The sequence below is a fragment of the Cordyceps fumosorosea genome, assembly GCF_001636725.1.
Source record: "Cordyceps fumosorosea ARSEF 2679 chromosome Unknown scaffold_9, whole genome shotgun sequence".
Taxonomy (NCBI): Eukaryota; Fungi; Ascomycota; class Sordariomycetes; order Hypocreales; family Cordycipitaceae; genus Cordyceps; species Cordyceps fumosorosea.
Genome location: NW_017387309.1, coordinates 516,397 through 540,536, shown reverse-complemented (window position 1 = coordinate 540,536; position 24,140 = coordinate 516,397). Strand labels below are relative to the sequence as shown.

Genomic DNA, 24,140 nt, shown 5'->3' with positions numbered 1-24,140 from the left:
TAACTACTAGTAGAAAGATAATAGGGTTTTTTAAGCCCGGGTTAGTCTTTTCTAGATTTTAAAGATCTATCTCAGCCCTATATCGCGAGGGATCGAAGGCGTGCTTGGTGCCCTGTGGCGCATCCTTCCCCAAGATGATGACGACAACAGAAAAACAGATTGAGCCAATGACAGTAATAGCACCACACTTAGACCATAACTTCAAACTAGCCTGTATTAACCTTTCGAATGTGCGGCAAAGTATGCTTTCATGAGAAAATCATCATATGCCATCTCCTCGGCTGTCAGCCTCTTCTCAGGCAGCCAACAAAGCACCCTGCGCACAAATGTAAGCAGTAGCTCTCTGTCCCCCCCTTGAACCTAGGTGATGCAATCCTCCACGGACTAGTTAGGGATAGGAATTGAGTTTTCAATTGCCTATCATAAATTAGTAGTTGATGTATGCAAATTATGCTGTGATGGGACAAGGCTCACCCGCATCGTCGAAGAACCTCGCGCAGATTTCACTGCGTCGCAAAGAAACTCGGGCGGTGGGTTGCAAATTCGAGACACCATTTCCGCCAAGTGTTGCTCATCATCAAGAACACCGTCCGTCTTCGCGTGAAACAGTATCTTCCCTTCCAAAAGATCCCAAAGCTATACTGATGTTAGTAGATCACCACTGTTTGTGAGGGACAAAAACTTACCATGGCTCCAACCGACCACAGGTCAACTTTGGAGGACCACTCCATACTTAGAATAACCTCCAGGGCTCTGTAGACGTCGGGCATAATGTCGCCATTGAAAGTCTCCTGGCCGAATCTTGCTGAGCCCATATCAGACAGCATAGGCTGCTCGTTTGTCCGAGGCACTGGGCGCGCCATGTAAATTGTTCTATCGGGGAGGACCTTCCTTGCAACAGGGCGTGCCTGTTAGTCATTCTCTAGTTGAGAGAATGGCGTATCATCGGTTACACCAACAAGGATATTATTGGGAGAGATATCTACTGGTGTTAGCAGGAGGCAACTGAAACCGCTGGAACCACTACAGGCGCCGGACCAGTGAATATGAACTCACCGGTATGAACAACGCCATTTTCATGCAGATAATCCATCGCGATCAGAAGAACTTGGACGCTGCTCTACAGCATCCGTTTCGATAGCTTGTTGTTCGGTAAGTACTCGCGGAGTTCGGTGAAAGTTATTCCCTGAGGTGCATAGACAAGACACGTATGAGGCCCATGAAGAACCGTTGAGGTGAAAGAGTCTAGAGCCGTGCGAACATCATGTCGGCCCGGGTGCTCTTGAACAGGAGCTGTCTTGAGGCACTCGACCACGGCGATCTCTCGACTAGCTTACGCGGGAACTGCGCCGCCTGTAGTCCGAGTGCAGACTTCTACAGCTCCATATCGGGACGTTCTAAATCCTCCATCAGCAAAATGATTAAAAACATGGTGTAAATCGAAAATAACGTCCGGGGTGGTCGTACTTGGCGTCTTTGGCCAGCCAGACCGTCGACCCAACTGCACTACCAAGTTTGCAGATAATACGATACCGCGAATTCAGGGTCTCGTCTATCGTGACGGAATAGTAGTTTTCTGCCTTGTGCCCCGGAAGAAGCTCTTCTTCAATGGGCGTCGCATTTGGAACGCGGTGGAAGTTCTCCTTTGTTGACGGGGCCGTCACTTTCCGCCGCCAGGCTCTCGGTGGCCATGCTTCGTTCAGATATCCGCAATTATTAGAAAACACAAAACTGCTGGTCGTTTCGAATGAAGCAGCATGTGAGGGCGACATTGAAGTGCGCGGATTGTCCGTTTCATTGTGACGTGTAGAAGGAAAAGGAGTAAATTATACAGGGCACGTCAGAAATTGGGAGCGCGGACAGGGACACATGGATTACAGCATAGCATAAACACAACCGTTGGACCTTGACTTCGATCCCTTCAAGAGAGCATACATCGCAGAGAGGAAGACCTCAAATCCCACGCGCTCTTGTTTCCCGACCGATTCCCCTTCTGCACTCATTAGAAAGATCAGCGGCTACAGGGTAACTGACAGCTGCGGAATTATGTTCTACCGCTGACCCAGCCAGAGCGGGCCGCCAAAACTTTCCAAGCTAAAAACCCACGCAGCCTTCGAGCTTCACTTTTCTCTTTCCTTCCTCCTTCTGTATCACCACATCAGGTCAATTTCTTTGCGCTCATGCTTCCCGCCACGTTCGATGGACCTTTGCCATTCGCGGTAGAGGTATTCTTCCTTCTTGGCGAGCCTTGATCCGTACAACACAGCGGCCGATCGGCTCCATGCAAGACATCGACACGCGAATCGACTTGCGCGAGGGGACACGAACGCTGTCGATCGGAATGCATTGACGAGCGAAAGAAACCTCTTTGATGTCTCGTAGACACTGCCTGCCCCATCAGCGGCAGTGATGTGTTGCGTGAGGACGAATGTGATATCCAAGTACGGCATTAGTGTGTACAGCAGTGGGCTTCTTACTCGGTGCTCCAATTGCTGAAGGAAAATTTCATCGTGCCAAGATTGAATACCTTAGTATTACCAAACACCCGAAATCCGCACTCCCATGGATAATGGTGCATGCAACTAAGGTGACATTTTCCATCAAGTGGAACGATTTGCACGCAAGAATCACGTAGACGATTTTTGTATATTAATTCAATAAATGTCAGAAAAACCAGCTTTCATCATTCTCTACTATATTATTTCATCGATTTTTGCGACTCCAATTCAACATCCGCTTAAGCCTGGTAGGTGGAAGCAGAAACGTTACCACCACGGCCGGTCCAGTTGACGTGAATGTCCTTGCCAGCCTCGTACTTGGCGTTGGCAGCCTCGGGCTTGATGTGGAAGGTGTGGGCGCCAAAGTAATCGCGCTGGGCCTGGAGCAGGTTGGCGGGCAGGTCCTTGGTGCGGTAGCCGTCGAACCACGACAGGGCGGTAGAGAAGGCGGGGGTGGGGATACCAAGCTGAGCAGCCTGGGCGACGACGTCTCTCCAGCCGGGTTGAGCCTTGTGGATGGCCTTGTTGAAGAAGTCGTCGAAAAGGAGGTTGGCGAGGTCGTTGTCCTTGCGGTAGGCGGCGGTGATGTCCTTGAGGAAGACGGAGCGGATGATGCAGCCACCACGCCACATGAGGGCAATAGAGGGCTTGTTCAGCTTCCAGCCGTACTCCTTGGCAGCCTAGGATGTGTTAGATGGTGTTAATGGGGTAGATTGAGCGGGTGGAACGTACCTCCTGCATCAGCATGAAGCCCTGGGCATACGAGATAATCTTGGAGGCGTAGAGAGCCTGCTCGAGGTCATCAAGGAACTGCTCCTTGTTGCCCTCGAACTTGCCGCTGTTGCGCGAAACGTACTGCAGCTTGGTAGAGGCAACCGCACGCTCCTCCTTGATGCCAGACAAGCAGCGGGCGAGGACAGCCTCAGCAATGAGAGTGACGGGCATGCCGAGGTCAAGGGCGTTGACAGCAGTCCACTTGCCAGTGCCCTTCTGGCCGGCCTTGTCGAGGATCTTCTCGACAAGGGCAGTGCCATCATCGTCGTTGAAGTACATGATGTCGCGAGTGATCTCAATGAGGAAAGAGTCGAGAACACCCTTGTTCCACTTGGCAAAGACATCACCAATCTCCTTGTTAGTGAGACCGAGGGCACGCTTCATGATGTCGTAGGCCTGAGATTGTTAGACGGGAAGTTAACTGCACTTTGTGGCGCATCTTACCTCGCAGATGAGCTGCATATCACCGTACTCAATACCGTTGTGAACCATCTTGACGTAGTGGCCAGCACCCTCGTCACCGACCCACTCGCAGCAGGCCTCGCCGTCAGACTTGGCAGAGATGCCCTGGAAGATGTCCTTGATGTGAGGCCAAGCTTCCTCGTCACCACCGGGCATGATGGAGGGGCCGTAGCGGGCACCCTCCTCACCACCGGAAACACCGGAGCCGACGAAGCGAAGGCCCTTGCTGGTGAGGTACTGGGTGCGGCGGTTGGAGTCGGGGAAGTGCGAGTTGCCACCATCAATGATGATGTCGCCCTTCTCCAGGAGGGGTAGGAGCTTCTCGATCCAGTCATCGACAGCCTGGCCGGCCTGGACGAGGAGCATGACGCGGCGGGGGGTCTTGAGCTTGGAGACGAACTCCTCAACGGAGTGGGCGCCAACAATGGACTTGTCCTTGGCCTCGTTTTCCAGGAAGCGGTCGACCTTGGAGACGGTTCGGTTGAAGGCGCAGATGGTAAAGCCGTGGTCGGCCATGTTGAGAATCAGGTTCTGTCCCCTGGACAACACGGTTAGCCAACTTGGAGGGGCACGCCGGGGGATCCGGAAACGGTCAAAACTTACATGACAGCAAGGCCAATGAGGCCGAGATCCGCGCTTGGAGCATTGTTAGCATTTCGCACAGAACGAGACGTATCGGAGACGGTGGAAGCAGAGGAGGAGCTGCCGCCTTTATTGGAGCCGAGCTTGATGTTGGCGAGTCGAGCACTACGGCTCAGCAGTGAGCGGGCGATTCAAGGGGATAGGAGGCCACGAATCTACTCAGCAACGCCATAAAGCAGGGGGATATGGCAAAACCCAGCGGAGAAGCAAAACACCAAAGAAAATCTGGCGATGTGCGCAAATACCGAGTGCGGGAAATTGAGCGTTGTCCAAACAGCTTGACGGCGGGGTGGTGGGGTAGTCGAGATAAGAAGCAGATAGCAGCAAGACGAGGGGAAAGACTTACACAGGACCAGACATGATGGCTGTGGTGTATGGGGATGCGGTAGGGTATAGGAATAGGAGTGTGGCAGGATCAGGCAGCACAAGCGCGAGATCGAGGAGGACGAGATGAGGATGAAGATGAAGAGTAGAAGAAGGAGTAAGGAAAAAGGTTGACGAGCTTGAAGTTTGTCTGGTCGTGCTGTGTAAGGAAAAAGCGGGCTCAAATACCGATGGGGGCACCGGATTGGCGGGGCAGCAGGATGAGGGAGTGGGAGTGTCATCACTATCGCCGTAAGAGAGGTTTTTTTCTCTCACGCTACGGAGGGCTGGCTGATTGTATTTTGAGGGATTGAGAGATTTCCCAGAGCTTGGACCAGGGTTGATAGGATCTGGCTGGCGCCTGATGCGTCGTTTTGGTTGTGATATCTCGCCCCAACATTTACGTCAAACTCCACTGCGGGCAAGAGGTCAGAATACCCGAGTTACAACTCTGTCTGTGACGATGACACTACCTCGACGACAAGAAGAACATTATCCCTCGGTGACTTTACGGCTCCATCCGGATACAATTTTGCGACGGTGCTGGCTACCATTGGCTGACATAGCTCTTACAAAGGGCAGTTGAACGTACCTAGTAGGCAGTTAGCATGTTGGGAATTGTTTCTTGCAAAGGAATTGCCGTCAACCAATTCGTCAGCCCCCCAATACAGCTTGACACATTATTCTTACATGTCCTGGATGAGCTAACGTAAACAAGCCGTGTCAGATCTCCTGTCAGACGAAACGCATTCACGGCCCTTTTGGCCGCTCGCCTACTGAGCTCTGGAGAGGAAGGGGGGGCTATGACGCACCGGCGGGCAGGCGACGTGAAGCGAGCAAAAGCCGCAGCGCAGCGTGTTGGTGGTCGGCACCTGTAAAGCCCCCCAAAACCCCCCAAGAAACCCCCAACGCTGCCCCCCCGTGGCGGTTCCGTGGCGGCGCTGCCGTTTTGGGTATGTACGTATGTACAATACTTTGCTGCGGAACCCCCAACCCAGCAGCTCCGGCACCACCGCCGCAAGATGCCGTCGCCCCAAGAAGCTCCGTGTTTCACGACAGACTCATGATACGAATTGATTGGGCGGTAATCCGTAGAAATTGGAGGTAATATGATTTCCGCGTTTCCTTGCTATTTGCAACTCTGGCTTCTTTCTCCAGCGGCAAAGCTGCTGTGCGTCCCCTCTTACAGCTGCGCCAGCTTAATGACATTATTAAGGGTGCTGCCGCAGCCACAGCAGGTTTGTCAGCATTTGGTGAAGCTTGGTGAATGCTAACGTTTGGGCCGTGTCTCATGCGACTTGGCGATACCGTCCACTCTGTACTGTGTTATGGATCGGTTCTTGACGTTGTCGCCTTGTATATATGTTACATTCTAATCTATTTTTTTTTCTTCATCGTTGAAGTTTTGCACTTTTCGTCTCTTTCAGGACCAGCCTGTGGCGATCATCTCGTCCTTGTCGGTGCCTACAAGCCCTTCTCAGTGATGTGTAAGCGCCAGCTTCTCAGGTTGCTTCAGACCGCAACCAGCCTTCGCCTTGATAGATAAGCTGCAACCCGATCAAGCGTGGAATTTTTACCGCCTCTAATTGCTCGTGTCTTTTGGCCTGACAAAGACGTACTCAGCGACCCGCAACCTGCTTCTTGCTTCAATGCAAGTGTGGCACAACTTCCTCGTAGCATGGCGCCGCGTGCTGTGGCGCTATGATGTCTGTGTCGCTTCACAACGGCGTTCCTTCTCCCTTTGTTGCCGTCGTGAGACGCACTGCTCAGGTTATTGTCAACAGCTAATTCGTAGTGTTCAAGAGATCGGCTCATTAGGGACATATGCCCGTATTCCGTCACGCTCGCACCATGTTGTGTCTTTGGCGAGGTTGCATCAATATATATGTACCTTGTTCCCCCTGTTCACCCATAGTCATCTGGTCTGCTGTCTGCTGTCGGTGCAGATTCCAATCAAGTTGAACACAGTCACATGCTCATGTGGCTGGGATGGGGAATGAGTCGAATGACAGAGGCAAAAGCTAGCCTTGGCTGTGACGTATTGGCACCACTCGGTTAGATTGCGACGAGCTCGCAACCACCGATTTAGCCCCGGGAGAAGAACGAGAGATAGATAGGCCCAGGGCGACGGGATGGACGACGCCACTTGGCCGCTTGAAAAGCATGTCGGTTACCGAAGTCGTGTGTACCAGGCCCATTATTAGCAGTAGTATCGTAACTGTTAGCCTTGCCTAGTTAATTTGGATTGCCAACAGCAGAGACACAGAACCAAGCTAGGAGAACACCAGGGCGAAGGAGGTTTGATTTGGCAGGTGTTCGAACACTTGGCCGGGTGGCTGTTTGAAAGTGCTGGAGATGCAACGAGCACCGACAACTCTAATTAATCGGTTGAAACGGCGGTTTGGGCATGGAGAAGGAAAGAAGCCCAAGAGAAAAACCTAGTATTGAAGAATGGCCCCATGATTAGTACTGCGCGGATGGGACGGAAGAGGCCTTCTCCGCAAAAAAAAAATATGGCAAAGGTGCTTGTCCAGCTGCGTTCAGCCCCCCCTGCATGCATGATTGTCCGCAGCAAGCGGCCAAAGTGTGGTCTCTTTTAGGCGCCAGGTGACAGCGCAGAGATGGCCAGAGGCCAAGATGCCTCCACAAGGCACAAATTCGGCGGTTACATATAAAAATGTCCATGCTGAAATGGCGTTGCAGCTTGACAAGTTGACAACAAGGTAGGTCCTGGCTCGGCCTGCGGATGAATGGAATGGTCGGCCGACGAGATCAGCGGCGATGCTGCAACCATCGGCTCCGGACACGCAGCAGCATGCAGTAAACGGATGAGCTGTGCATTGTAATAAACCTGCGCTCCTAATAAATCGAGCTAACTAATGCCTATATTTTGCTCGTCCCGGTCGATATTACCAGCAGCTGGTTAGTTGATCATCTCCCCCACTGGGCCGCCACCCACTGCTAATATCAGTAAGGTGGTCTGGTCTAGCTGAGCAGGGGCCGCCAAAAGACGCCCTATATAATAACTAATACAATCTCTCCGTGAGGCTTTGCCCAAAGAGGTACACACTAAAAAGGGTATTTGATGGATGGTGGCGGGCAGGATGCCCAGAAAAAGCCCATGGTTTGCGCTGAGCAGATTACCATGATCTACACAGTTAGTACGGATACATCTGGTGCGGTTCGCTGGGCCGTCCACCCTTTGCGATTGGGGGTTCAGCCAGGCGTCTTGGAGGAGGCCGATGATAATCAAGTGTGTGCTCTCCCCTTTGTTCTTTGATGGAGGCGGCGGGGACCTGGCCATGTAATTTCTCCGGAGTACAGATTGTATGTAACTTGCTGCCCCCGATAGTTAAACGCCGCCTCTAGAGCCGCCCTGCTCTCAGCGCCAACGGATGTGAGTGTTGGGGGCCATGTGTCCGTATTTTGTAGAACAAATCTTTTTTGACTGGTGGCAAGTGACATGACGAAGGGCTCAGCAAGGGGTCCGATCCTCTAGTTACAGTACGGAGGTACCGACCGCCAGGCTTTGCTCGTGCGCCGGAATTGACTGGCTGTGGGCGTTCCCCTGCATACAAAGGCCCCTCCCATGCCAACATCCCAGGTTGACTCGGGCGCCCGATGCTGCTGGAGCTGGTAACTTTGGTCGTACTCCGTAACTGGGATTACGAATTTGCGTCTGCAATCTGCAGAGCATCGCCGCCTCCTTTGCAGGAACAAGGCCTCCCTGTAAATTAACCATTCAGTCATGAACGAGACGAGCTAACTAGCCGATGCCCGTGCAAAGACGCAATCCCCGCTTTCTCCTCCTTTGATCTGGCCTGTGACGTTTTTTGGTCCATCTTCTGTGTCAGGCCTTGTGGTCGTTAATTTTTTTCCTCTTCATCCTTCATTGTTCTCTTCCTTTGGCTTCTCTATTCTCCTTTACCCGCACCTTCGTTTTCAATTGGTTCTTTGCTACCGCTGTGGCTGTGCTTGTCGCCATCCATCGTAGCTGCCACTCACCGTCAAGTCAAGTCAACCTCGTCCCATCTGCCGCGCGACAGCCTCACCTACCACCAGCCTCAGGTTCCCCCCGTGGCCTCGCCCATTTTCTTTCCTCCTTCTAACCCCCGACCAAACCAAACCAATCGAAATACCATCTTCGATTGCTCCTCGTGCGCATTCCACAGCCTCTGTCTCGCTTTAGTCCGCACTTGTGTATAATACCAATCGCAGACTGGCTGGACTACCTACCTCGCCGCTCCCAGCTCCAGAAAAAAACCACATTTCCGCACGACAAGTCTCTCGTCCTACCTCTCTTGGGCTACCGTTCGCTTGCCCTTCCCCCGTCTTTTCTTTTTCTTTTTATTTCCGAATCCTATACACCAATTATTTCTATTCTCCGATTTTACAACAATACGGCATCCGCATTCTCCCCGCCCTTCCTTGTACGGTGACTTGTTGCATCCCGCCTGCAAGCGCCCCCCCCCCCCCCCAACCGCCGTTTGAACTTGTCCGCCCGCAGCCCAGTTGCTCGTTTGCGCAACTGCACAAGACAAAATCACAACCCAATTCGGTCTTTGGTAATGTTTAGCTACGCCTAATCTTTCGTCACGGCCGTCATTACGCCGAGATCCCGCCCAGGTCTCCGCAGCTGAAGCTGTTTGCTGCTCAGCGTCGCAATCCGCCAAGCCGTGGACGACCTACCGGTCGACACCGCGCAAAGTCTAAACCCATCACACAGATTGGCTTTGCATACCTACTCTGACGAGCTACGAGGTACCATCGACCAGCCTGCCATGGCTCCCGCCGCCAGCTCGCTTTCTATTTCTACCGCCCACTTCCCACGCTCCAACTCGTCACCAGAATTCCAGTTATCCTTCACGAGCCGTCCGCCCCTGCCGCCTAATTCACCCGCACTCAACAAGGAGCTTCCTAGGCTGCCGTCCTTTGAATCCTTTGAGATTCCATCCTTCGATGCCATTCACGACCTGGATGCCAAGCTTTCGCTTCCCGGAACACCACCCTCGCTTACACTCGATTCGTCCCCGGTCATCACACCCGCAACAAGTACAAGCATAAAGGCAAGCACAAGCACAAGCACAAGCGCGATATCAAATCTAGAACCCGAGCAGCCGGCCAACCGATTTAGGCGTGGTCTTTCTAGATCCAGGAGCACAAGCCGCCCTAAATCTTGGCTACCGAGCTTCAGACCGAACAAGGAGGATAATGCTCAACCCGCGCAGTATCTAGAGCCCCCGTTGGCGAAGGATGCTGCAATGGCGCGCCACCCGTCGCTGAAGGAGCGCAGTCAGTCTGCCACCGACACTTTCGCCAACTTTGCGCGACGTTCCTGGATCTCTCGCACTCCATCTCCCAAAATCACGGGTCCACCACCAACGGACAATGCATCGTCGGACAAGACACCCAAGGCTGCGCCCAAAGGCACTTTAAGGAAGTCCCAGCCCCCAGTCCAGGCCAACCCCCCCGAATTGACTGCACGGTCGGAAGATGAGGTTGACGCTCAAAAACCTGCCACCTTGAGCTCCAGCAGGACAGGGGCCTTTTTTTTCAAACCCAAGCCCAAACTCTCGACCCTGGTCACTGTCGTTCAGGACTGGGGTGCCGATTCTGACAGCTGCGCCTCGTCAGCTGCCAGCCTGAGTCAAACTGGGCCCCAAAGCGTGGCCAGCCGTACTTCGCAGTCAACAAGCTCGGAAAGGAGCAACGCAACTCCCATTACGGATGATTCGTCCAACGAAATGACGCCGCAGGTTCGCGACAGCCTGTGGTCGTCTTTCAAGACGCTTGAGCTCGAATTTAAGAGCTTCACGCTCAAGCAAATGACCCAACGCATCGCCCAAATCCAGACCGTTTTGTTGCCCTTTCTCCGCTCCACCATGCATCACCCATCCACCAAAAAGTTGCAGCCTGAAGATATCGACCGTCGAGCCGTCATCCTCAACAAGTGGTGGAATGTCATTCTTGACATGCTCGACTCCCAAGCCAACCAACCAATCCCTGGAGTCGATCGTCCGATTCTGCTCGAGGCTGCCACCATGGTAATGATGCGACCGGAGTGGCGACGCGCTACGCCCGCTTTCCAACCTCTGGTTGATCGATGCCCTACTGACAAGGTGCGCTCGCGATCATGGACCAGCTCCTCGTTTGACTCTCAGAACTCCATGCTTCTCGACGAGACTGCTGAGCATAGCGTGCGAACCATGTTTGTTGGTAACCTAATCCGTCAAATGTCACTTGTGGTGGAAAAGATGTCGTTGCGGCATGCGCCCCTCACTTTGGTCAACTTTGCCGGAAAAACATGCGCGTATGCCTTCTTCTTCGCCCCTGGCGTTGCCGACATTTTGATGCGTCTGTGGGGTCTCACGCCGGAGCTGATCCGCAGAGCAGCAGATGAGTTTGGCCTGCCACGATGCGACAATGGCGATGGCGAAGACATGGCTGCTCTCTTTCCTCCCAAACTCAGCCCATATGCGTGGACCACCCCGCGAGCTGCCTGGAATTACCTTAAGCAGGTTCCCAAAATGTCTGTCCTGGTGGCTAGAATCCCTTGGACCGGCCCTTGGGTTTCAAGATGGAAGGGCCGAGATACTGACTTGTTTTTCATCTTCTGCAAATACTTCCACGTACTTACGGACCAGTTTCTCCTTCCTGATTTACCATTGGCATTCAAAGCCCGCGCACCGGGATTTGTCTTCGTCCAGGCGCAGCTCCTGTCCATGATAGACTCCACCATTCATCGCCAAGCCGCTCTTGGCCAGGCAGCATACCCCCCGCCACTCGTGGACTCATTCCATGGTGCGGATGCGTCAGCCATGGCGATGCCTCTGCCCCCATCGAACTTGATGAAGGGTATGGCTGAGAATAGGCTCGTCGCTCTGCTCAAGGATATCTTACTGGACGACTTTCCCGACTTTGCCAGCGCCAAGGCCACATTCGCCGAAACGTTTACTGCCCTGTTGAAAGCGGCCACGCAGCGGACCTCCAAGTTCAACAGCTCGGCCTGCTTTACCTTGTGCGACTTTCTGGAAGAGGTATTGGTCATTTATGACCAGTACGAGGCGAGGGAGAATGTGGCCTCGTGCATCGACTGGACATTTTGGATTGAAGTATTTAAGCGTGTCATGAGCTCGATGAACACCATGTCGGAAGTGCGTGCTCTGTCGTTCCTCTACACCATCTGGAATGTCGCCGCAAAGCAGCCGTCGCGCAAAGCCGAGCTCTGTTTTGACTGGCTGCTTACGGAAGAGACGTTCAACTCCTTCTTCAACAACTGGTGCCCGATGGTGCGCGCCTACTACCATCGACTCTTGTGCTGGAGAATCTGTCGCTACGATGGATCTCCTAGCGATGTTGATATTGCCGTTTTCCGCCTCGCAGCCAAGCGTCTCGGATCTGTCTGGAGCCACTACCTCTTTCTCAGGGAAACGGCCGACGAGACAGGCCGCGCAAGACCGTCGTCCAATCCAATGTCGCCAACGGTGGGAAAGCGATTCATCATTATTCGGCAAGAGGTACATGCACCTCAGCCCGGTCTCGTCATGGGACTGGATACGTTTGCCAGGACGCCTTCCGGTACCGACCTGGCAGCCATGAGTGACTATTTTGACTCGTCCCAGCATGCTCAGGGCGACCCAAAGAAGCGTTGGTCGCTGTTTGGAAAAGTGCTGTCATTTACTAATGTGGCGTCCGCGGCCGACACGCCCAACCCCGCCGGTCTGCTCAAGAGTCATTCCTCTGACGGACTACAGCCGGGAGGGCGCGATACGGCTTCCACACGCTCTCGTCCATCCACGCAGTCATACACACAATCGCGAAAGATGTTTCAGATTGGTGGAAGCTCTGCGACATCGGATACGGAATCTCGCTGCTCGACACCTCTAACGGACGAGCCAGGGTTCATCTTCAAGTTCATCCTAGCCTGGCAGCAGCAGAATGGTCCCAGCCGTGAGCGTGTCCTGACTCTGCCGCAGCTTCCCGGCCCCGCGCAATACCGTCTGAATGGCCCGGTCTGTGCAAAGCGTCCGGTGCCGCTGGATGCGCTCCGCCAAGTGTCGAGCTCATCACAGCCTGGCTTGATTGATCGCGCCAAGAATGCGACGCCTCTTTCCTCGCCACTCGAGGAAAGCACACGCAGGCTTTCCCTTGCGGAGCCGCTGCAGGCAATTGACAGCCCAGCGACGCGCACTGGTGTCTCGAGCCCGAGCGAGGAGAGCGACGCGACGCGCACGGCGACGCCCAACACAGGCTACTTTGTGCCCGAAGAGGCGAGACCAAGCAAGCCGGCTGGCGCGTTTGTCCGCAACGCCGTCTACTCTGGCCAAGCGCTAGCGGAGTGGACGCAGGTTGTGAATGAGTGCAACAGCTTTGTCGATCGACGTACAGACGAAGGCGTCGATCGACTTCGCGACATGGAAGTCCCGCTGCTGAATGTTGAGGGCTTTCGTAAGCTCGGAGGCTAAAAACTTACGACCTACATTAATTCTTTCATATCATGTAGCGATGTGATAGCCATCGCCTTGTTCTTATTTCCATTCATACGCACATTTTTTTCGATTCTTTGCGGATTAACATATACGGCGTTGCATTGGGGGAATTAACCAACATTGTTTTTTTTTGTATAGTCTTGATACATGGGCAAGCGTCAATTGGCAGGATTCATTTTTTAATACTGCAAGTATTTTTCTTCGTCTCGTTAATGCAACCACAAAACAGAAAAGCAGTTATAGCATTGGGCAACGCATATCATTTTGTTTTGTTTTAGGCGAGGGAGATGATACCCACATAACAGCTGGAATATTAATACCATGACTGATGATTGCCGCTCATTCTTTCCGGTTCGTTATTTGTCTGGTGCTTGTAATAGGAACAAGGAACAAATGTAATGAATGCCGTTATCAACTTGTCAACTTCATCGCGGTGCATTGCCTCCCGCGACAGCAGCACGGGGGCTATGAGGAAAACGTAAAGCAGCAACGCCTAGAAGTACCGAAATTAGTCCAATTGATGACCGCGACGCAATGAAATAATTGGGACCGGTTTTATCGCCATGATTGTCATTGCGGTTCGGCTAATAAACTCGCAGGCCAAGCGCGTGAGGCAGGCATTGTAACAAGTCCACACACACACACACACACCTGGGGTCGGCTGTGCACGGCTGCCGCAACAAACCATTAGGCTACGTGTACCCTTTTCTCATCACCATCGCTCTTCTTCGCCCTCTCCAACGCGCCTCTCTTCCCACCCCAAAAGGCCACTTCCTAGCTTTCTGCACTATACACGACGGGCTTGTTGCCGCATCTGACGAACGCTCATACTTGCCCGCTTGGCGGGGTTGGACAGCGTCAAGACCCCCCTCGGGTTGCACGACCCTCGCGACGGATTCTCGGGACCGTTTTGCGCGGCCGGTGAGAGAGGGCGGCTGGTACTATTCGGATCCGCGAGAAAACCCCCGGTCGAGGTGGTGCCTTCTTTTCATCCACACAGGGCGAGCTGCACGGCCTGTTGAGCGGCGGAGGGCAAGTAGGAGGTAGGCACACGCCGCCATGCCCAACACCGGCAGGCCAAGCTTGGACTGCCACCTCTGCCGACAGAGGCGCGTCAAGGTGTGTCTATGGAGCGGGAGCGGGAGTCCCAGTCCCATGTTGCCGCGGCAGCTTTTCTTTGACGGCATCATTAGCTCACCAACTTATAGTGCGACCTGGCCAGGCCGGCCTGCCAGCGATGCACCAAGTACGGCGCTGTGTGCCCCGGCTACCGGGACCAGCAGGCGCTCGTGTTCCGCAACGCCGACCCGTCCACGCTCAAGCGGCGGCACGGAAAGAAGCGGAACGCAGTCGGGGCGTCGGCCGCCTCTTCGTCGTCTGAAGCCTCCGCCGCCGCCGAGACCAGCGGGGTGCTCGTCACGCGCCCCGGCTTCGTTGATGCTCCTCCGCTCATGACGCTCGGGCGGCAGGTCACCGAGCACTGGACGGCGCAGTCGGTGCCGCTGCTGCTCGACGTCTACTCGACCATGGACTTCCTGCGCGCTGCCTACGCGACCGCCAGCCGCGGCGGGCCGCTCCTCTGGGCGGCGCACGTCTTCGCTGGCACCTACGTGACCAACGTGCGGTATCCGACCGAGGTGGCCTGCGCCCGCCGCGCCGAGTCCCGCCGCGAGCTGGCCGTGTACATGGGCAAGGCACTGCGGGCCGTGAACCGTGCGCTGGCGGCGCCCGGCGGTGCCTGCCGTGACGACATCCTCGCGGCTGTCTGGGTGCTCGCCAACCACGAGGTGCTCGCCGGCACGCTTGGCCGGCAGCAGCCGGTCAACGCGTGGCAGCTGCACGCGCGTGGGCTCTACGTCATCCTACAGGCCCGGGGCAGCGCGCCGCTGCGCACCGCCGCGGGCCGAACCGCCTTCTGGCCCGCGTTCAACATTGTCCAGCTGCAAGCGCTCATCCTTAACACGGCGTGCCCGGCGGAGACGGACGAGTGGCTAGGCATCTGCGAGAGCGGCCTGTTCGAGGGCGAGGAGCTGACGCTGCGCATCGCACAGTACGTTGCGCGCGTCTGCGACGTGCAGTCGCGTGTCATGCGGCACCTCCGCGGCGCCGACTTCCGCGGCGCCTCGGACGACTACCTCGATCTGCGGCAGGCCCTACTCGACGCCGACGAGACCTTTGCCGAGTACCTGCGGAACGCTGTGCCGCCGGCGCCGGAAGCGTGCTGCCATCAGCACCCGAACAAGACCATGGACGTGTACATGCGCAACGTCCGCTGCGCGGCCGTCATCAGGAGCCACCACCAGATGCAGATGCTGTGCAACCTGCTGACGCACTACGCGCCGTGTCCTGTGTCGCTCGACGAGCTGCTCGCGCACCGCCGCAGCTCGCTGCAGCGCGTCAACGAGAGCGCCCAGGCCGTCATCGACAGCCTGCCCGCCGCCATGGCGCCGCTGATGCGCACCACGGTGCTCAAGAGCCCGCACGTGCTCTTCGACGCCATGAAGCTCGTCTTCCCGCTCTTCCTCGTCGCCCACGTGCCGTCCACCCCCCAGGAGCACAAGGACGTCGCCCTGCGCGCGCTCGTCTTCATCGGCAAGGAGGTCGGCATCCGCCAAGCGCTCATGGGGGACGGACCGACCATGCCGCTCCCAGCCGAGGCGCGGGTGCCGTTCACCATGGATCTGATGGCCGAGCCGCCATGGGTGTCCACGCCGCCGCGCGACTATACAGTACTGGGATTTTGAAACGACTGAGGAGCTTGGTTTCTTTTATCTTGTCTACTTTTGTATTCACAAGAGCATAGTCGAGCGCGTCTTTGCCTGTACTTTAACTGTTGCATTTAGTCATAGAAGTCGAGCGGCCCATAATAAACGCACAACGCAGCATAATGATTGCATGTTAAAGATGGCAAGCATATTTTATCAACGTATATAATTACCAGTATGCAGGCTCGACTCGTTGGTTTCTGTTAAATGTCTTTGGAAACGATTCAAACATCTTGGCAGAAGAGGACCCTGGAGTGGTTCGGCCGAGTGACTGACTGGGCTCCAGTGCGCCACGGCACGCGACGGGCTTGACTCGCTCGCTTCTTGCTGTTTTCAGCTGGAGAAACGGGATGCAGAAAAGAATTGGCCATGCTGAAGGCGACTATAAATCCCATGTCCACAGAAAAGACTGGGCTGCACCCTTTTTCCTCCTTTGAGCTGCTGACAAGGCCCGCGCTTGGCAGGCGTATTTTCCCTGGTTTTCGGTGGGGATGCCCCTTCGTATTTCCTGCATCGGCCCTTCTGCGAATGATTAGTTGCTGAAAAAGTGAGGACAGCTAGGTTTGATCTGGCAAGCGTGCGGCTGCCGTTCCGAGAGGATGGCTGTTCGATTGTGCCACTGAGGCTGCAGTGAGTTGGTCCCTGAATGGTAGGCGCAGCAGGTACCTGGTTACTCAGTGACAGCCCTACAATTTAGGTCCCGCGTAAAAAGTTGCTTTGAATCCCTATGACGTCACACCGCGAGTCCGTTTGCCGCGCGCGGGGAACAAATGAACATGTTGATAATGTCTTGCGCAGGAAAATTGTAAGAGTAGGAGAAGTAATTGTGAGAAACATCAGAATAAGCCATGAGAGTAATTGCAAGGCCAGGCGGGCAGAGTCGGTTTTGCGGCGACTGATAGCATGAAAGGGTGCTGGGCTGGCGTGTCGATCCTCCACTGGAGTAGAGGGTGGCGTTCGGGCGATCAGAGCCTGGTGCGGCGCAAAAAGTTCGTAACGACCGCGTGCAGAAGCAGAAGCGAACCCTCAGCTCTTCGTGGCAGGGATCAACGCTGGTTCTTGTTTTGGTTCGTTTCACTTGCAGTCAAATTTCATGTGTGCCGGAAGCAGCTGGATGCCGGCTTGATTTGCCTCATTAGCCCGTCTCCGATCGGGTTGTTAGGTGCGGTTAATGCACAGACCGGTCGGTGATGTCTGATCCGAAGTAACAACGGGTTCATCTGGGAGGGAGCCTGTGAGATGGTGGCGAGATAGTGCTGCACAGGCTCCCCTCGCATGCCGTTTCTAATAGTCAAGGCACATCTTGGGCGAAACACAGAATACTGAGCTGCTGGCCTGTTCTGTCAAGCCGTATCAAGACCCGAATGCTGTAGAAGAGTTTCCTCTTACTTCGCTGGGCTGGGAAGAATTCGGGCGATGAGTTAGCCCGCCGTCAAAGCCCCATCTAACGTACCGGGAAGCCATGGCGTGCAGTGCGGCCGCTGTGAGGTCATACGAGCAGGCGTGCCCACTGGAGCCCCTGTTTCCTCATGTGTATGTCTTCTTCGCCGCTCTCGCCTTCTGTGAGATGGACAAGACGAAAGCGTAGCGGGAGAGCCAAAGCTGTTTGGGCTGTTTCGTTTGTTCGGCCGTGGGTAACCTAAACAGTGCGGTCGGCCATCCTTACCACTGCTTCCTACAAAATCCGTATTAGTGATGAGAAGGAAACAGACTTTTCAGTTCTGGGGACGATGCGACGTCTTCCTGAACCAAGAAAATCCTGTTTCCCAGTTTTGGACGAGATTTTAGCGTGCCTAGAGAGGGCACTTTGCGCAAGCCAAGACCGCTAGGAATCCCCTCCCATGCCTACCTTGCCTTGCCTTGCCGTCTCCGCAACGCCACGGCCCAGAAGAATTGGGGCTCCTTGAATTGGTTGGCACGGCCTGTATTCGTACTTGATAGGGGAGGGGGCTTTCGGGTTGAGTGCTAGGTAGGTAGTTACTGTGCAAGTGCTGGACCCAGGATGGTACCTGGAGACGTGAAAGAGCAAAAAGAGGAAAGCCGGTGGGAGGCTAGCCTACTAAACTTGTAAGGGAGGTACCTATGTACATAGTTAGTTAGTTGGGGGGGGCCTTCCTGTCCTTCAGCGCCTTTTATTCCCGTCCATCCTCACCTCACCTTACGCCACAGGTCCTGCAACATACTTCTTACCTCTCTCCAGCAGCTTCATCTCTTCCAATTCATTCCCTTGTGTCTATCCTGTTTACGTCCCTTTTGTGTCCGAGTTTCAAGCAGGAGCTACATTTCACCGTTGGCTTCATTATATCTTTTAATACACAGTACCTTCACTTACTGCATCCTGTCAACTTTCTACCATACCCATCCAAAGACAACGCGACTCAATTTCACCTCGGTCAACACATTTCTCAACTCGATTCTGTCTCAAGTCCTTCAACTCTCCTCGCAATCTTCTCAACCCCAAAAATGACGACCATTTCCTTGGCCCCTCCCCCGCCTTCCGGCCCCAGCCCCTCCCCGGCCCCGGCCCCGGCCGCTGCCAACAACAGCCTCAAGATCCCGGTGCGTCCCAAGTTCAACTCGCACATCACCTCAGATCGTCTGCGCGAGGGCGCCGGTCTGCGCCTGCCGCCCTTTGCCGTCCGCGCCAGCAACATCCGAAAGGGACGCACCTCTGTGTTCCACGAGATGGGCCTCGAGGATGACCCCCCCGCCTTTGGCGACGACACCTACCTCGTCGTCCGCGACCACCATGCGAAGGCGAACGACGATGGTGACGACGATGCCACCTCATCTACGACGGGAAACCGAAGCGTCAGCAACCCTCAGCAACAGACTTCGCGGCCATGGTACGCCAAGTTGGCAACGCGACCGGCCTTGGTCAAGCGATCCTCCAGCCAGGGACCCCTCGCTATTCCGGCCGTCAACGTTGTCAGCCCCGACTCGCAATAATTCGCACCAGCGCGGAAATTACCGTCTGCGATGCTCGTGCGACGCATACATGACCGCACATGAACACCCGTCTCATTGACAACCTCAGCCTGGTGCTGTCAACGTCAATTCGTGCGGGACGCGAATCTTCTTCATACCACTCGCACGATCAACATTACACAAGTACCACGTGCCCTCGACATTCAACATCCGAAATATGCATACCCTTTTGAGGGAAGTCTAGGCGTTTTTGCATTTTCGTCTTTTTAAATTCTCTGTACACATCACTCGCTATACTTGTTTTTACTTATCTAGCCCGATACCTGGGCATGGGGCCTGCAGCAAGAGTCGAATGCAGCGGACTCTTGATTAATGAGGATGAAAATGTTTGAAACATGTATATATACATACTACTTGGGTAGCGTCGATGACTGATTGAACTGCTCTGCCATTCTTTTCAATATGAAGTATAGTCATGCAAATCGTCCAAGGTGCCACGCCATCCTGTAACCCAGCCAGTATTCCTTCCCATCCTGTATCCAAGAACCCTCCCGATCATGATGAACGCTAAATCACAATATGCCAGCTGAATAAAAGGAAAGAAAAAGAAGAAGAAAGAAAAATGACACAAGAGGAATGCAACAGAAATGAAAGAAGAATGCAAGAGAGGAGGGATGCAGAAATGACCAGGCTTCAGAGATCCTCCAACTCGTCGTCATCCACGGTGCCCACGAACGCACGTCGCAGAAACTCAATCCACAGCTTGTTCTTCTTGTCCTTGCCCTTCTTGCCCTTTTTCCCCTTGCCTTTCTTCTTCTTGCCCAACCCATCCACATCGCCACCTTCCTCGTCATACTCCGCACAGCCTTCATCATCGTCGTCTCCCAGCGCCGCGGCATCAACCTGGGCCAGGACGGCATTGTCGTTACCAGCGTCCGCGCCGATGCTATGCGCCAGCTTGAGCATCTCCCGTACCGTCAGGTCCTTGAGCCGGTACCCGTCCTTGTCGTCGCGCGTGTCGTACTCGACCTCGAAGTGCATCGGGTTGACCGGGTGCTCGCCCTTGTGCTCGGCCTCGTTGTTGATGCGCGTGAGGTTGGCGTAGTACTGCGTAAAGGCCACCCACGAGAGCGTCTGCGGCATGTATGCCGGTCCGGGTGGCGAGTCGGCGTCGGGTCCGGGCGGTACGACGAGCGACGGCGGGCCGGGGCCCTTTCTCTTCTTCTTCTTTTTCTTGCCGGCGTCGTGTACGCTGTCGTCTTCCTGGAACAGGTCGGGAAACAGCGCCTCAAACTCGGGCTCAGTCATAGTGGGCTTGTCACTCCCGCGGCGCTTCAACTCTTCTGACGAAAAAACAAGTTCTTGCGCCTGCTGCAGCTCGGTGCCTTGCATCGTGGACGGCGTGCCGTGCACGTCTTTCCACACGGGGTTGTCTTCGATGCCTGTAATGTTGTACTCATACACGCGCATTGTGGGAAAGTAATTGGGGATGACGCTGGGCCCGATCATGGAGATCTGATATCGCTCGGCGTACTTGCCGCCAATTTTCTTAAGGCCCTTCTTCTTCTTGCCTCCTTTCTTTTTCTTGCCTTTGCCCTTCTTCCTACCAAAGATGGTTTCAATATCGTACTCGTCCTCTTCGTCATCCTGGTCTACTTCCAAGGTTTCAGCATCCTTATCAGTGGCATGCCCTGCAGAAGTGGGCAGCTTGGACCATTGCTGGCGGATGTCCTGGAGATAATTGGCTTTACCGGTAATGCCGATCTCTTTATCGGTGCCGAGGTCCATGCTCTGGCGAAAGTTGACGTCGCCCTTGGCGAAAATGGCGTCCTCGTCGAGATCGTTGGTGTCTTGCAAGACAAAATGGTCAATGTTCATGTGGCCAAAGAGCGAGCCGATCACGACATCGCGGTACTGCTTAAGCCAAAGGGTGTAGCGCTGCCAGCACGTCTCATCCCAGTTTTGCTTGTTGTTGGTTCGTGCGGGTGGAACATGGCCCATGAGGATAGCCTTCATGCCGGTGGCGCGCAGTCGTTGGAACTGTACACGCAGCCATTCCATGTGCTTATACCCAGGCTCCGAGATAAGAGCACAGCCATCGACGGCGGCATTTCGGTCGAAGAAGAACATGGTGTTGAGACTGAAAACGACAAGCTTGTTGGGAACAACCTCGGTGTAGAACCATCCACCGTATTCGAATTGATGGCGCTGCTCCTCGGGGATGAATGGGGCCCAAATATCTGCATAGTCTACGAACCAGCGGTTGGGACCGGGGACCATGATGTTGTGGGGGAGGAAATCATTGTTGCCAAACGTAGGCACAATGGGTAGCTCAAGACCAGGGCCAAGCGGTGTGTCGGTCGCAAAGGTCTCAAACATTTTCTCAGCAACAATGCGATTGGTACCTAGGACCTGCTCTGAGTTGCGAGGGTGGTCCTCGTCATTGTCATGGCGGGCGCTATCACCAGTCCAGATGACAAAGTCGATTTGGTCGCGGAGATTGTCGCGGACCCAGTCGAGGGTGTTATTGGCGAGGGATATCGGGGAGTCGCAGTCAGAGACCTCGGCGCCGTACTTGCCGGCGAGTCCCTTGCCTTTGTGACAGCTCTTGTCGATGTCGGAGTGAAGTTTGTAAAACTGGTCGGGATGGAAGTCTGACCGGCTGTTAGTGGCGCTGTTTAGCCGGTGCTGGGAACAGAGAAGCAAACCTGTAATGTGTAAAAATCGTCCGGTGAGCTTTCGGGGCTGCTCGCCAGAGGCTGGCGTGTCTTGATTGATATCAATCACTTTGAGCCCGGGCGCAGCCAAGACAGAAGCGGCCAATGCTAGCAGCATGGGAAGCCGCGCCGTTAGAGCCGCGGGGAGCATGGTGGCAAGCCAGGAGAGCGTGTCAGTCTAGTCGCACAGCATGTCACGTCGCAGGAGATGATGAAGGCTCGGGGCGAGATGGTTCGTGGCGTGGGGATTGAACCAACGACTATCTGGCGATTGTTGGCTGGTGTTGATGAGGGATTCAATGAGCTGTGCAGTATGCTGGCGCAAATCAGATCATCAAGAAGCTTTCAAGTGGGTCGAGGTCACTTCTTTAGAGACAGTGTTTCGAGTGTTGGAATAGTACTGGTACTAGGACGAACCTGATTGACGGTGGCGGAGATCGCTAGACCCTAGACGCTATGTCGTTTCTGGCGGATTGTGCGTTGGTTCGAGATGGGGTCCTGGGGTCTCAGGGTTCGAGGATTCGAGGGCCATTTTTGCGGCTGGACTGGTGAATATAAATGAACGGACCCCGAATTCGCAATGCCTTGAAAGGCCGATTCATCATGGTTGGACTTGGTTGCGCTGGCCTTGTGTTGCGTGTATTTGCCTTGCCTGGTGACTCGACTGCCTGGTGACAACAAACGCGCCCGACCAGCTGCACCATGATGCCATGTACTCTATCTGGCAGGACCAATCTTGGGTCGCTGACAGCCACACGTGCTGCAGCTCGCTGCGGGAAGCGGCCAGCAGGGTAGCGCCACCAGCAAGTGTGCGAGTTGATGATGGGCTGCAGATGGGATGGTCGGTGGACGGCTGCTGGATGTTGGTGGCTCTGTGTGGTTGCTTTCTTGGGTGGTGAGTGGACGTCATGCGGAGGGGAAGTGGGTGTGTGGAGGAGAAGCTGACCGCTGGTAGTAGAGGAGAGTAGAGGTGTTGCGGCAAAGGGGGCAGGGCTGCGAATGTGAATAATGATAAAAATACGAAAAATTATAGAGAAATTATTTTACATGATATTGAATTAAACACAGTCGAGAATATTCCACGGTGAGGGGTCAAGCATGTATTTCGCTCATACTCTGGCACTCAGTGATGGTACTCCCGCCATAGAACAGGCGTCAAGAAAAGTAAGCATATCTTCTTTTTCATACACAGTGGTCTAGAATTTTTTTTTTTTTTCAAACAAAAAGAAAGAGGGAAAGAAAAAATAAAGCATTTATTTACTCTTCGAAATTCTTCCCGCACATCTCAGCCGTCATGTATCGTCCAGATCACCGCAAGACCCCATCTCGCTCCATTACTCCAGAAGAAATTCAGGATAATATATACAAAACAAAAAATCGATTTTCATACAAGGCCCTCAAATACACCATAGAAAAACTACCAAGTAGTGCTATCCTAACTTGCAACTAGACCCCTACTACGATCGGGGAGATTGGCCCCTGCGATGCACTAGACGGACTCGCCCAACCAGGGACAACAAAACTGGTAAAGTAGCACGCGACAATGAATTTGCCTCGAAGTAGATCCATGCTTACATTCTAATGCGCTGCTACAACTTCCAATAACGGACAATAAAGTAGCTTCTACTACGCGGACAAGACCAAGACTCACCGAGGCTACTCTATAATTCCAAGACCCATGTAAAGAAGATATTTACAGCAGAAAAAAAAAAGGCAGGATGTACAGACCAATCAATTCCAGAAGAAAAGTCAACCATCAACCCAAATCAGCGCCACTGCCCCTAATTATAGCCGTAGTAGTGTCCGAGGCTGGTCAAGTTCGGACCGTTGCCCTTAAGCATATCATTACTCTCATAGTTGATGCCAAATTACGAGTATCTCCCAACGCAGCTCTCACCATCCAGATAATTCAAAGCCTGTGAGACGCATGATGAGGAGACAGTGTTGAAATCAGGCAGCGGTTGTTGACGCGGTGCCGATGGTGATAGCATGGAAGATGGTCTCTGGGTGTTCAAGTCCTACTTGTGCATCCAATAGCTTACCTTGGGTGCCATTTTGGGGACCGAAGATAACAGACAAAAAAGCCTCGTTGGTATCGTTGCTTTCATCCAATATCGATGAGCAGCAACTGTGCGAGAACCTTGACTCGGCCCGAAGCGAGACGAGAGTCTGGGGATTCGTATTTTCCGTCCATACCAACGGCCCTAACAAAACTTTCTGATAGATGGCGAGAGGGTTATTGATTAGCTGCCCATCCAATGAGTTCCGCGGCCGAGGAAGCTCGGCGAGTCGTGTCAACGACGTCGCCATCTTCTGGCTGTTGTTGTTATCGGCCGAGGCCACAGTCCAGTTCCAATAACTGATCCGGGTCGCAGCCGTATATAAACCAGCGCTTCTCTCTGCAGAGCTAGAAAGGCGTGTAAGTGGTCTTTTGACCGATTCTTCAGGAACCGCGCCCTGTACCAGAAGCTCAATGGCTACAGCCCTGTCTACGAGATGGGC

At 54.1% G+C, this 24,140-nt stretch overlaps 6 protein-coding genes across 6 annotated transcripts; 3 read left to right on the top strand and 3 right to left on the bottom strand.

Annotated features, from left to right (window-relative positions):
* Positions 1–384: 384 nt before the first annotated feature.
* Positions 385–770, bottom strand: ISF_04340 (protein kinase; the record flags this gene model as incomplete). The annotated part of the gene is made up of 3 exons (XM_018847946.1): positions 385–417; positions 475–636; positions 687–770. The coding sequence occupies 3 exons, from the start codon at positions 768–770 to the stop codon at positions 385–387; spliced, it is 279 nt and encodes a 92-aa protein (XP_018704902.1).
* Positions 771–2,737: 1,967 nt separating this feature from the next.
* Positions 2,738–4,736, bottom strand: ISF_04339 (6-phosphogluconate dehydrogenase; the record flags this gene model as incomplete). The annotated part of the gene is made up of 5 exons (XM_018847945.1): positions 2,738–3,178; positions 3,231–3,668; positions 3,717–4,272; positions 4,338–4,481; positions 4,723–4,736. The coding sequence occupies 5 exons, from the start codon at positions 4,734–4,736 to the stop codon at positions 2,738–2,740; spliced, it is 1,593 nt and encodes a 530-aa protein (XP_018704901.1).
* Positions 4,737–9,520: 4,784 nt separating this feature from the next.
* ISF_04338 (protein family UPF0592) lies at positions 9,521–13,204 on the top strand (the record flags this gene model as incomplete). Its single annotated transcript, XM_018847944.1, has 1 exon — positions 9,521–13,204. The coding sequence occupies one exon, from the start codon at positions 9,521–9,523 to the stop codon at positions 13,202–13,204; it is 3,684 nt and encodes a 1,227-aa protein (XP_018704900.1).
* A 1,083-nt stretch (positions 13,205–14,287) lies between these two features.
* ISF_04337 (Fungal transcriptional regulatory protein) lies at positions 14,288–15,972 on the top strand (the record flags this gene model as incomplete). Its single annotated transcript, XM_018847943.1, has 2 exons — positions 14,288–14,347; positions 14,437–15,972. The coding sequence occupies 2 exons, from the start codon at positions 14,288–14,290 to the stop codon at positions 15,970–15,972; spliced, it is 1,596 nt and encodes a 531-aa protein (XP_018704899.1).
* A 2,484-nt stretch (positions 15,973–18,456) lies between these two features.
* Positions 18,457–18,942, top strand: ISF_04336 (hypothetical protein; the record flags this gene model as incomplete). The annotated part of the gene is made up of 1 exon (XM_018847942.1): positions 18,457–18,942. One exon carries the CDS (start codon positions 18,457–18,459, stop codon positions 18,940–18,942), a length of 486 nt encoding a protein of 161 aa, XP_018704898.1.
* A 672-nt stretch (positions 18,943–19,614) lies between these two features.
* Positions 19,615–21,789, bottom strand: ISF_04335 (endopolyphosphatase; the record flags this gene model as incomplete). The annotated part of the gene is made up of 1 exon (XM_018847941.1): positions 19,615–21,789. The coding sequence occupies one exon, from the start codon at positions 21,787–21,789 to the stop codon at positions 19,615–19,617; it is 2,175 nt and encodes a 724-aa protein (XP_018704897.1).
* Between the last annotated feature and the right edge of the window lie 2,351 nt (positions 21,790–24,140).